Consider the following 14138-nt stretch of genomic DNA (forward strand, 5'->3'; position numbering starts at 1 on the left):
TCTTTCAAGAGCTCTTCAATCTCAGATCATTTCTTGAATTCCTCTGAGCCATCTTGCACTCCACCTGACATACTAGCTCAGGCCACAGCCTGTTACTCACTTCTGTGACTTTTGCCATTGGAGATGCATTACTTGGTATTATAAAGGTTTCAGGACGAAGCACCTCAAAACATTTCAAACTTTTTATTTTCAGACTGTTTGCTTTTTGAGTCTCCCTGCCATGTACCAAATTGTGTTGGCTGTCTTCACCATATTGTATGACCACATTTGTCATAGTGTATTTGTTAAATCTAATGACCTCAGAGGCTTCTAAATGGCATGAGTCCTCTCTGTCCCTCTCACACACTCCCAAATACCACTCTTCTTTAGAGTCACCGTTCCAGGTGAATGGTGGGCAAACAACGATGAAGTTAAAATTGTACATTTTATTGTCAGGTAGCCTTCGGGAAGACAAAGGGTTTTTCAGATAACCAAAATGTAAACTTCCATTCAGACAATCAACTCTCCTGTACTACTGAATCCCAAGAAGGCAGCAGGTAATCTTTACTATTTCCCGTGGAGTCACTCTTTACTTGCTTCAGTTTTCTTACAGCAAGTTAAAATCACTTCAAATTCAGGACATTGTATGTGATATTTCAAAATTTGAGGAAATGGACTCCCCAGACTTCCATTTAAATCTTTACTGTTTCTCTGTGATACCGTATCAGTCTCCCAACTTTGGAATACCAAGATAAAACTTGCAAACAATTCCAAAGCACGGAACTTTCAACTTGCATTTATTTCAGGTTTATAATGAAAGTCATTTTACACCAACTTCAAAAAATCAAGTAAAATAAAAAGCTTTCAACAAATAACTTAAGAAAAGTGATTTAGAACAGTTTTATTTTGCTTATTTCCTTATGCGGCAGATATTGTACAAAAGTGCCACAGTAGCAGTGATACTGAAGTCTACTTACACATCTTACACAATTTTAGGTTAAATCCAAGCACTGAATACTCAGAGCGCTTTAAATGCATTAAACAATACAGATCAGTAATAGCACAGCCCAAATGCCAAAATATCTATTTTATACACAATTTTAAAAGCACTTAATGAAGTTACATGACTTCCAACTTACACCACACAAGTTATTTCAAAAGACACTTATTGCAGAGTACTTATATCAAATAAATCTGCAAGAAACAGTATTATTCTAAGGGCTCTGGAAAATGACTAGCATATTCAAGCTTAAGTCTTGGTTACAGTCATGTCAATAAGGTTTTTGCTACTGACTTTACTGATGCAAAGATCTCTCTTATTCTCTCATTCTTCTATCAGATAAAAGATGTAAAGGCCTGCTCATGGGATTTACAAAATAGCTAATTGAAAAACATTTCCATGAGGCACATGTGCAGTATGAAAATGAGTTATCACAGATTTCAGAACTGCAGTCTTTAGTACTCTTCAGTAGGAAAATCACAGACATTGCAGCAAAAGCAAATGAGAACAGAAAGAAGAGCACCACTGTTAAACTGCTGAGTTCCTTTTTAAGGCTATGTTACTGTGTTCTGGGAAGAAAGACATCAATACTTTTTGGTTTTGGTATTAATTCCCTGGGTATGGTATCATGGTATCATGTTTTTAACCAAGTTATTAAAATGCATTTCAAAGCAAACGTTTTCGTACATGTGACTTGCTTCATAACTACAGATAGACTCCAACAGCCGTGATACAGAGATGCGTAATTTACACATCTATGTAAAAGAGTTAATACATGTGCAGTTAAGATACTTAGTAATGAATATTATGATTTCTCAGTATGAACAGATTCAGTATAATTAAGTAGTCCAACTTGAGAAGCTGAAGATTACCTGGGTTTTCTTACTAAAAACAGCAGGTTGCAGAAGTGCATCTCACCAGGTTCACATATTTATGTTAAAGCCATAATTTGATTTAAAAGAATGAAACAGAGATAAATATAATGCTACTAAAACCTTTTAAGTTTTAATACTTCAAATCAGAGGTGCAAATGTGAAACATTAGCTGTATTCATATGAAACGTGAAAAGTTAACAGGCTTCAACTTTATGCTGTTTAATATCAACTAAATCACTTAGGTTGTGTGTGCGTGTGTGTCTGTGTGTGTTAGGTCTACCTACAGAATACCAACTTCACTAGCCACACATATGCTGGAGCTCACTTTACCTACACTTTCAGCTCACTGGACGCGTGTGGCAGGCTCCTGTCCAGAACCAACCTTCGTAGCGTAACTAGATACATTCTTCCTGCTGGTGTTACTAGCTTGAAAACGCTGCTCTCTTAGGATAGCTCCGGGTTTTCTACACAGGAATTAGCCTTTGTCTAGCCACAGTGAACTGGCACTTGTCTGCAAGCACTGGAATAGATACACTCCTCACAATGATGGGACTGAAGAAAAGATTCCTGGAAAGATGCTAAGTAACTAATTTCTTTAGCTTTAGCTGAACTTCACAAAGCAGTACGCCTTGTAGGATCAAACAACAATTTGCTTGAAAAATAAGGGTACTATAAGCTTTGTCAATTTATTCTTAATTTTTGTTCACAAAAAGTAAGACAAAGAGGTAAAAGTAATTTAAACCACTATGACCAAATTAAAAGCCTGAACAGTCTTGAGAAATGAGAGTCCTTCTGGTAACTGTTCTACCAGAAGGTAACTGGTGACATGCATTTGAAACATTTAGAAACACGTACGACTTTCTTTTATGTAAAATAATAAACACAAAAATATGCAATAACATGTGTTTTAATTCTGAAAAGATTTTGGGGGCAGATATCATCTGTGACTTTGCTGTTCATTGTTTCACAAGCTCAGGATGTTCAGGATGAAATGTAGCCACAGAATGCTTCACATTTAAGACTCACCGTTTCGTAACTATGTAAATTTAAGTATGGATCACTGCCTTTCATTTTCTTGGCTACAAACCTCACACTACAGCATAGTAAGCTAGCTGAAACCCAAACCATCAAGGCTTCCATGAGGTCTGTTTCTTTATTGTTCTAAGCCCCTTTGAACAGCAACAGCCTCTGATGCTGTACAGGGTACTCACCTCTAGTGCTACATGTAGCCACAAGGAACAAGAAACAGCAAACCAGTGCCAAATTAAGGAAGTTACTAATTGAAAGAACCATCTCCCCTAGACAACATGTATCACTCAAAGTCAAGAACTGTGCCACTTTGTAGGTCTGATCAGAATCACCTCTCTCCCACTTCAGCTCCTGATCTGGAAACAATTCACCATCTAAGAGACTGTTATACAGTTTATACCATCATCCCATTTTGTTCATGGCATTTCCCATGCAACAAATACCTTCCACTGGCAAAGTGCTAAGAAAGATGTTCTTACAAATTTTACAAAAATTGTTCCAGATTCATAATCTACTTAGACCAAACTTCACACATCCCCTTAAGCTTGCACAGTACAGAAAAAGGTAATAAACCATTAACAAAAACCATGCAAAAAACCCAAGACCATCAAGCTAACATATCTAAAAAACTAAATCAAATAGAACACCAAAATAATATATAAAGCTTATCTTGTTCAAGGTCTTGAATAACATCAATAATTTTGTCTTTTTTTTTTTTTAAATGTCAAATTTGAGGTAAAACAAAACAAGCCTTAATTCCCCACCTTCCCCAAATCCCGGTTCTTCAGACACAAAAGGAACCTGTGCTCTTAAGTGGCATTTAGAGCATATACTTGTACTTCAAGACTGACTAGATTTTGTATTTCCTTCCATGCAAAGGAGTAGCTAAAATTCCCAGATTTACCACATTAACATGGATATGAATTAATAAAAAGATGAAAATGCTTTATGAATATTCCCTTTAGTGCTTTTAACAAAGATTATTCCTGGTTTAGTTTAAATTGTGTGAGATATCTTGAAGTAAATCTTTAAGATTTATTGTTGTTCTCACTACTCAGAAGAATCTATTTGATTACCAGTTCTCTCACTTTAAAGGCATTGATGGAAATTTACATCATTCTGACAGCATATTAGATAAAAAAAATGCAGCAAACACAGGTTGAAAAAAATTATACTACTGTTAAGTACTATGCAGTGATGTAAACTATAAAGTATCACAATCTAATTTTAGATGTTAAACCATGAACATGCTGAACAACTGATCATTTGACAGATAACCAAAAAGTGCCTTGCACAATAATTTAGTATCTTCAACTGTAAGCTTCTGTATCGTAATTCTACATCAACCATTTCAGTCTTGGACATCAAAGTAGTCAATTACTGGCTCTTCTTTTAATGGTTTGGATAAACCACTGCTTCCACTACTCCTGAAATTATAAGAATATTAGATGTTACTCACTTTGCATGAAACACGAGATAAAAGTAAGTTGAAGTCACAAATTTCTGTAACGTCTCAGTGTGAGTATGCATGCTGCACTGATAGATGGCATGTTCTAAATTATGTTCTAATGGAAATATCTTCATGCTTCAGAAAACATTTAACTATGATTTTTGGGGAAAAAAACATATACTTTATCAAATTAATATGTATCAGTGCATGGCTGAATTGATACAATTTGTTTTCAAGTTTTACCAGAAACCACCATTTATAAGTGATATTTACTGCAAAAACACTAATGTATTGAAGACTAAATGCTAAACATGCCTTTAAATAATAAAATATAAACATAAATAAAAATAAATTTACTAACTGTCCTAATAAATTATTTTATGCCAGTAAGGCACTACTTATCTTTTACACAGAAAAGTTAAAGATATAAAACACCCCAAACCCCCAAAACATTAATCTCTTCTCAACTATGTAATCTTTACAAAATAGAAAGGTCCACAATATTTGTTTTTATTACTGCTCTTATATCATAGTCAATCCTACATTCTGTTAGCATTTCATTTCAGGTTTACTTCTGTGAACAGAAAAGCCTAGTGCAGGCTGCAAGCTCCGAAGCAGCATGTAGGTTGAGAAAACAAAGACCCAGGGAGCATAAAATTGAAGTTCATGAACACTCTTCCTTAAGTTAATCAGCACAAAATTGAAGAACACCATTTTAGAAACACATTTCTTACTTATCTGTTTGTTTGTAATGAGGAATAGGAGGTGGAGGCCTGTTCTGCATTTCTTTATCTAGCACAGAAGTTAAAGTATTGCTTGGACAAATGGATTTCCCTCTAGAAAAATAAAAGAAAAGGTTATTTTATTCAATGGGAATTTATATTCATTAAGAAATTAGGGCAAAAAAGTTACATTTAAAAGTAGTGGCCCCAGTGTCAGAGTTCATATTTGTATTTCATCTATATAACTATTTAATTTTCATAGAGTCACAGAATATCCTGAATCAGAAGTAACCTACAAGGATCAAGTCCAGCTCCTGGCTCCACACGGGACTACCTAAAAATCAAACCATCTCTCTGAGACTGTTGTCCAAATGCTTCTTGAACTCCAACAGGCTTGATGCCAGAATCACTTACCTGGGGAGCCTGCTCAAGAGCTCAACCACCCTCTCAGAGAAGAACCTTTTCCTAATATCCAATGTGAACCTCCCTTGATGCACCTTCATGCTATTCCTCCCTCGGGTCTCACCACTGGCCACCAGAGAAAAAAGATCAGCACCTTCCTCATCTCTCCCCCTCATGAGGAAGCTGTAGGCTGCAACAAGGTCTATGTTCACAGATCACTGCATCTTTACAATATCCAATGCTGTGGAACCATGTTCTTAAACTCTGGCAATAAGTCGCATTAAACTTACTCATCACTCTGCACTAAAACTAGGTCCCTGTGAAGCAGTCCTCTCCAAGGAACAGTAACAGAATCACAGAACGGTTTGGGTCAGAAGGGACCTTAAAGATCACCTAATTTCAACCCCCCTGCCATGGGCAGGGACACCTCCCACTAGACCAGGTTGCTCACAGCCCCATCCAACCTGGCCTTAAACACTTCCAAGGATGGGGCACCCACAGCTTCTCTGGGCAACCTGTGCCTGTGCCTCACAGTGCACTGCCACTTCCTTACCAGTTATCCCAGGTGCACGAGACCAGAAAAATGATATGCATTAAGAAAAAAAAAAAAAACAAATAATCAAACAGCTCTTCCTGCCCTCCACTTAAGTTACTATCTATTATGCAACCATAACCGTACAATGAAGCATCCCACTTGTGCTTGTGCCCTCTGCAATACAAGGGCCACCCTGTGGCCATGGTGCAGGGCAGTATTTTCTCCAATACAGGAAGACAGTATGCTTTAGCACATCCCTAGGCTTGTATTGGCTGTGATTGACATGCAACTTCAGTACTGCACAGTCCATATCCAAAGGCTGCACTGGCTGGAGGCAGGGAAAGGATATAAAAAAACATGGAAATTGCTTTGAAAGATTATTACAAAAAGGCATCTAAGCCAAAATTTTTCAAAATAAGTATCCTACACACTCTATCTTTAACAGGCTGTGGAAATGTCTTAAAGTTTCCTATGAGTCACTTTCAAGAGTGAGTTTGCTTTATTTCAACTTCCAGTCATGGTTCCAATATAATTGCAAGACTGAAAAGCCTTCCACCACCATTCTGGTACACTAAACAGCATTGCTTTCCTATTTATATCTGAATGCCTCTTCTTCTTAGGAATGTTTCACTACCTTCTGAGATGTAGACTCTTCTCTGAATATTACTTGCACATTATACATTTTTTGGCTAGCTACTTTTTATATGGAGAATAAATTAGCTTGGCCTCTCCATTTCCGAACAGGTGAATAAATGTTGCTTCTTGTCCTTCATTCTTGTCCTCCTATTTACACTGCATTCATAACTTAACAGTAAATTTTATTCCACATTGGAAACAAACATTTGCCTGAATGCCTATTTATGACTTTATAATTTAAGGTAACCTTAGCCTTTCTCATTCTTGTGTTCTCACAAGTACCATTATATTTAAAACCACTAGTATACATACAAAGAAAATAGCAGACGAGTAACTATACATTAAATTATATATATGCTCTAACATTGTTGTTTATTCTTATATACAGCAAGTCACTGACTTTCTGAGCAACCCATTCCACGATTGTTACATATTGTATGAATCTTCTTCCTGCAACTGTTTCAAACCTGATGATTTTAATTCGTGCCCATTACCTTGTCTTTTGAGAGAAGAAAGAGAGAATATGCATTCTCTAGTCAGGCTATGATTTCAGATATCTTTGTGACAACTCTGCAGTACCTTTCCATGCATTTTCCAAGATGACAACCTGTACCTCTTACTGTTCTTAACAGTAATCTATGTCTCCGACAAACCAACTTAGAATGCAAAGTAGGAGTAAATGAATTTACACTTACCTAATGTGACCAAAACTCTTAATAATTACACTATATTGTTATTATTGAATAACGTTCTGTGCATTTCTGAGCTTAAAGCTGCATTTACATAGAAATTATGAGGTAAAAAATCCTACAATTATTTTATCAGAAGACTGCCACAACATACTAAAGTAATTTAAACATATTAACTATGTAGTTATGCATTAAAATTTAACCACATATTAAATCTCTCTCTAAAAATCTATATAAGCCTGTATATAAAGATATATTTATATACTCACCTACATATATAATTAAATTATATATAAACATTAAACGAAATGCTGTTCCTAGAAGGAACACCAAAAACATGGGCCTTATAGGGATGACTGTTCTCAAGAACCCTTCGAGGATGCCTCAAGTCCATACAAGCTACTTATAAACACTGGTCACTATGTAACAGGCAAGCACCCCTTAATGACAGTGCCTGAGGCTCTGGCACCCTGAGCTATCAAGGGAGGAAACTAGTGCAAGTAAGATACTTGAGGAAATCACTGACAGGCACAGGGAAGTGCGTGTGTCAACTTAATGAGGAAAGCCTTCCCCTTTTTGCCATACCAGTCTGGATATAAACTTTTAAATAGGTATTGCCCCATGGAAAGAATCCTGGGTCAGAAGGAATCTGGTATTGCAACTGCTCAAAAAGATAGTGACTACAAAGGCAACCAGCAGGGAAGCATTGAGAAGGGCACTTAAGATCAACCTTGATATTCAACACTGGGAATATTCTTTATACGCTCAGACACTGGCGATGCTATACATCAGTAATTCTAACGCAGCTAACATGATCAACTCTTACTGATGTGGTGGAATGATGATGGGTGCAGGGGCTGATGGCAAAGTAGAGTCATGTTGCTTGCTCCTAGCCTATTATCTGGCCAGAGGAACTCTTAGCACCAAGGATACTTTCTCACTCCTCTGATCCAACTTGTATGGTGATGTTACCATTTCAGTGGCATAATGGGGAAGAACAGGAAAAAAATAGTGCTTTTTGCCTAGTGTCATTTCTCATTATGTATACTTGGAAATGCCCCTAAAAGAAATTTGCAGGGAATACTGAAAACAGGACGAAACAAACTGAATCAAACCATTTGGGCTTTGTGTTGACTAGAACCTGGATTTGAAGAAGCTGTTGTGAAACTGAACTCAGCTTTAGGGCTTACTGCATTCAGCTCTGGGGCCCCCAACACAAGAAAGACACGGACCTATCAGAGCAAGTCCAGAGGAGGGCAGCAAAGATGATCAAATGGGCTGGAGCACCTCCACTACAAAGACAGGCTGAGGGAGTTGGGGTTTTTCAGCCTACAGAAGAGAAGGCTCCAGGGAGACCGTACTGCAGTCTTCCAGTACTTAAAGGGGGTCTATAAGACAGCTGGAGAGGGACTCTTTGTCAGGGAGTATAGTGATAGGACAAGGAGTAATGGCTTTAAACTAAAACTGGGAAGATTTAGATTAGGTATTAGGAAGAAATTCTTTACTCAGAGGGTAGTGAGGCACTGGAACAGGTTGTGCAGAGAACCTCTTGATGCCCCATCCTTGTAAGTGTTTAAGGCCAGGTTGGATGGGGCTGTGAACAACCTGGTCTAGTGGGAGGTGTCCCTGCCCATGGCAGGGGGGTTGAAATTAGGTGATCTTTAAGGTCCCTTCTGACCCAAACCATTCTATGATTCCACAAAATACTCTAAAAATATCATCCCAGAACTTGAGTTATGAATTGTCTGAGGCTTCAATGAGTTTGATGTCTCGAAGAAGCGGTCTTTGCCACTTCAAATAAAATGACAATGAAAAGAATCCTTGGATGAATTCAATTAGGAAACATTGCTACGGAGCTGAAAAACATTGTTATAGAGCACTCATTGTCTGTAAGAGCAGAAGTAAAAGTGCAGCATTTGTGTTCTGCATTGCATGATCTTCCCTAAACAACACAAGGGAAGGAGCAAGTGTGCAACTTCTAACACTGCAGAAGACTTCCCATTCTAAAGTTGCAGCATACAACGACTTCGTTTTTAAAACATCATCTGTCCTGCTCTGACACTTTCTCCTCTTCTTTACTAATTTCTCATAATCCTCCAGCCCCTTCCTTTTTCTAAGGAAGCTTTTTCAAATGTGGTCTCTCTTCTCACCCTTCTTTTGTAGGAAAAAGGGAGATATCTTAAATTGGTTCACAGAAACATTTAGAGTTATCTTAAAGTAGTGTCCCATCTTTATTGAAAGAAATCAAGATTCTAAGCTAGCAGGCTCAGGAGCAGCTCATGGCACTGTAATAGCAGGGATGGTAGCGATTTTTTATTTTTAATTTTTAACTATAGCCAATATCTACAGTTAAAAACCAATTAAACAGGTTGCCGAAGAACCACAATTTGACAGTGCTGAATTAAAATTTGACAATGTTAAACTAAATAAGCCACTCAGTGACAAAAGAATCAAGGAAGCCACACTCTCTCCAGTCCAATAACCTTGCTTTTCCCCCAGTTATATTCCCTTAATTTCCTTTTATACTATGAACTTCCCTCTACGTGCCCTTCTCCAAGCATCTCTAATTTCGCTTAGACATCTTTTATATTTCCAGTAGTCCGTTTCCATCTTTGTCCATTAACAGAAAAGAGAGGATAGGACTTTCTGTGGCAGGTTCAGGTGGGTAGAGAACAAGTAAGTTCCAATACAAGCCTTCTTCAAAGAAGGTGCAAATTTAGATGTGACTTCTCTATCCAGCCATTAATATTCATAAAATTTTATTACATTTATCATCTTTGATACTACTGTCAAATTTAGCTGATGACAAAAAGACAAGAAGTTACCGCTAAGCCAAATGGAAAACAGACTTGCAAAATCTTGTTTTCTTAGCTTTTTCATTTTTAATTGGGTTTTCTTCTCTGAAGACGTATTCAACCAGGGGGAAATAGAAGCCTATCAAATTATCAATTTAAAAATGCTTTAAAAACTTTTAAATGGAAGCTACTGCATGTTGCAAATTGCACTGTAAATAAACTCATTCAATTAAGTGATATAAACATACACAGTTACTAGAAAACAAAATGGATTACGTACTTCACTGCAGTGATAACAACGTTACGCTTTGGTTCATTGTCATAGCTCACACTTTCAATGCCATACACCTGAGCTAATTCATGGATGATTCTGCGATGATCCCTGTTCATTGGTGGGTAACAATGACTCTTCTTTGTATGCTTGCCCTGAATTAAAAAAGAATAAGTAAATAAATAAATAAACATATAAAAAATGAGGAAATGAGCAAGCAAAGAAAGGCGAGTGGAAAGGAAAGGTGTGTGGGAGAGAGAAAGTGCTTCTACCTCTAAAATTTTGCCACTGTGACAGAACGTAGTACTACAAAATACTATTACATCAGTATTGGCAAAAAAATCATCTAAAAACCATCCATTTAGTTCCCACCTCAAAGCACAGATACACACATTTACGTGTATATTTAAGTTTGAAACAAATCCTGAATACATCCATTCTGCTTACATCCCAAAGAAGCAGTATAATTTACCTGAATTTTTCTTTTTCACACTGGTTTTTACAATGCACATACAATGCAGGTTGCTACAAAGACATCAGGTTTAGTTATCGCTTCCTTCTACCAAAGAAGCGATTTATCTGCAAAATCTGCCATGTAATAAAGTCTACTGACGTCATTAAATAGCAACAAAACCATAGTTTTAGTTTCAGTAAACAAAAACTGATAATGCTTGATTTGACAACAATTGTTACATAAACAGTCAAAGAAAGAACAGAAAAAAAAGCGTCCCTCCCTCCTAACGGATTGGGTGCCTTAGCAACAGCAGATGCAGATGAGGGCAAGATACTCAGTCTGCTTCAGGGTTTCAAGACACTCTGCTTCAGCCTTTGCCTTGGTTATCACCAACAAGGTCTCAGAGGTCTTTGGGTCTATTGACAGGGTTCAAGAAGAAGACAAACTGCCAGTATTAGATAAAGTTTGAGTCAGGGATTGCAAGAGAAGTCCCAGCTTGTACAGGTTTCTAGGACTGGACGCAGCACATTTAACAACGCTGAGAGACTAGGAGAATGTGTCATTCTCTATCATTTTTGAAAGGTTATAGACATTGGGGGTAGGAGCCTAATGACTGGAGAACGGCAACTGTTGGGTTTTCAAGAAGAGCAAGACAGACAACACAAGAACTACAAGACAATAAGCTACATTTCAAAGCCTGTGAAAAAAACACAGAGCAAGCCCTCTCATCAGCCATTTTTAGGCACATGAAGCAGAAGGTCCCTTGGAGTAGCCAGAGTGGATTTATGAAACTTTTTCAGCATCTGATTGGATAAAGCCCATTCATTCAGGGGCTGAGTTCAGCGTTGGTTCTTGCTTCAAGAAAGAGCCGCACTAGATTACCTCTGCAGGCTCCTTCCAACCTGAATGATTCTAAGACATCTTCTGACAGGCTATGTTTAACATTCAAATACAAACGCCTGATTATTAGTACACCTTTGGATTACACAAGGAGAACTGTTACATTAAAAAGCAGTTGCTTTACATATCATGTGAAAAGTCTCTTCAAATCATTAAGATGCAGACAACACCACTTTAGAATCTAATAAAAGGACAATTTTGATATATCTTCAACCACACACAAATATTAGTTCAAGTCTATTATTGCATGATCACAGTACTGCCAGAAGTAACCTTGATGCAGTACCGTGTACTCTTTCTTTTTTAACATTCTAGGAAACTATTAATTTGATATAATCTTTAACTGATTAGATTAAGCAAAATAATACTCTTGGAAATTATTTAAACAACTGCAGAAATCAACACATGTTCTTGAAAACTCTTCTTGGGTCCTTTACAGTATTTTTACTGTAATCAGTATTACTGTAAAAGAGGAATGCTACTTAACAGTAATCCTATTTGTTATACTCCTTTCCTCTACTATTCAACTTGGCAAGACATTTAATCACCAGTTCTTACACAGAAAGGCAGAATGAGGATGAAACTCATCCCCTCCATTGAGAGAAAGAGAACACTCATTCTGCTGCAGTCACCTAAATTCATCCGTAGCAGACCATATCTAACAGAGGAAGATAAACATTAAAGGTACAGTGTACCTGCCCTGTAGATGGATGGTTAATACCTGCCACCTCTCAGACTGTTAAGTAGCTAAATTACGAATAGTAACCACACCTAAAGTGGTGGTCAATCTTCTCCATAAGTCTTCAGAATAATCACATACTGTCTGGATAGTTACTTAGCAATAAACAGTAATAAACCTTCTACCTACTACAATACTTTCAGCATATAGACAAACATTTGGATAAAGAAAACTGTACAGATTTTGTACCTTTAGAAGGCTGATCTTTAAAGAGATGATTCTGGGCTCAAAACAAAAATCAGAATTTCTGTCTATGTGCTGACAGAGCTGGATGACATGAATGTTTTCTGTCCTGTCTGCTTACACGTGTCAGTAGTGACAGCTCTGCTGTGCTAGATTAGTACATACTAATGACTCTAGGGGAACAGATATTCATGAAGCAAACAAAGTCATACAATGACAGATAAGGTTAACTGTATTAATATATAAGTGTATATTTACAAAATGACAAAATTACAAATTGACAAAAAGCATCAAAATCCTTTTTATTACTCATTTATCCAGTTAAGCTGAAATTAGTATCCAAAGGAACAGTGCAAAAATATAAACAAGTCAAAACAAAAATGTGTAAGCATAAGTAAACAGTAATCAGTACAAAATACATAGTACTGATACAGGCAGAGCTACCTGAATGCTTCACAGACCAGCATGCAAAATACTTTTAATACAAGGAAGTAAAGCTTTACATCTAGAAACAAAGAACACAAGTCACATCTCAAGACAGAAAGGATTTAGGAGTCATGGTAAACAAACAACTGAACAGAGACTCAAACATAAGACGGATTTAGGGATCTTGGCGGAAGAACAACTAAGCACAGTCCCCTTGCATAATGCCATGTCAAACATATTAATCCAGTCTTTGGATACATAAGAAGTGGGAGTTGACTTGTCAGGCTGGGCAACAGGCCTGAATGAAGAGCAGTGATAACACTTACCAGGTATAGAGACATCTCCAACACAATACAAATACCTGTGGTTGCAAGAGGGAACATGACTGGTAATCAGGAATCTAAACATTTCAAGGAGGAATTTGACAGCCTTGTGAAACTTAATATGTAACTAAATAGAGAATTTTGAGGTATAGAACAAAGATTATGATGGGACTCCTCAGGTAACTGTTCAGTTTGCCTACTGAAGAATTCATGAAAAGAATTTTTTACCTGTACATGCATTATAACATATGGACTCCAAACAGTAAGACTTGTGTAACGTCTTTGGTGTTCAGAAAGAAATCTCTTCCCCTTTGAAATATAATTTGACTTCTGGGGACTTCTTGTACCTTATGGAATAGCAATTCCCAACAGCCTGAGGTGCAGGTGGGTGCAGAACTCATGCTTGAAGTACTGAATTGTCAGGTGGGCCTAACTGGTTCATCTTCATCATGACAGAAGCTTAAATGAGCATCGAACAATTCTCCCTTTAGGTCAGACAAGGGAAGAATTGTCATGCTAAGTTTGTTTTTTTTTTTTTTTTCATCCTCTTCTGCAATGGAGACTCTTTTTAATAGACATTCAATGGTCTGTTTTGTAGAATTGTTATTTAACAAATACTTTGTTACTGCTGAGAACTAAACATTGGAGATTTTCTTGAGCTCTCCTGTTCTCTTGTTCCATTATATTTTATGTCACTAATCCATTCTATATTACTAATTCAAGACATATT

General features: G+C 37.1%; 1 protein-coding gene across 2 annotated transcripts in view; it reads right to left on the bottom strand.

The window, feature by feature from the left end:
• Positions 1–759: 759 nt before the first annotated feature.
• Positions 760–14138, bottom strand: part of NFX1 (nuclear transcription factor, X-box binding 1) — a 61887-nt gene continuing 48508 nt past the window's right edge. The window contains exons 22-24 of one of the 2 annotated variants that reach the window (XM_040548145.1): positions 10393–10538; positions 5068–5169; positions 760–4310 (exon numbers count right to left, since the gene is read on the bottom strand). In XM_040548145.1, the coding sequence (XP_040404079.1) occupies positions 4235–4310; positions 5068–5169; positions 10393–10538 (324 nt within the window). In that variant the 3' untranslated portion in view covers positions 760–4234. Of the gene's footprint in view, positions 4317–5067; positions 5170–10392; positions 10539–14138 lie in introns of both variants that reach the window. The other variant, XM_040548146.1, reaches the window with a different exon arrangement.

The sequence above is a fragment of the Cygnus olor genome, chromosome 2 (assembly GCF_009769625.2).
Source record: "Cygnus olor isolate bCygOlo1 chromosome 2, bCygOlo1.pri.v2, whole genome shotgun sequence".
NCBI classification, from domain to species: Eukaryota; Metazoa; Chordata; class Aves; order Anseriformes; family Anatidae; genus Cygnus; species Cygnus olor.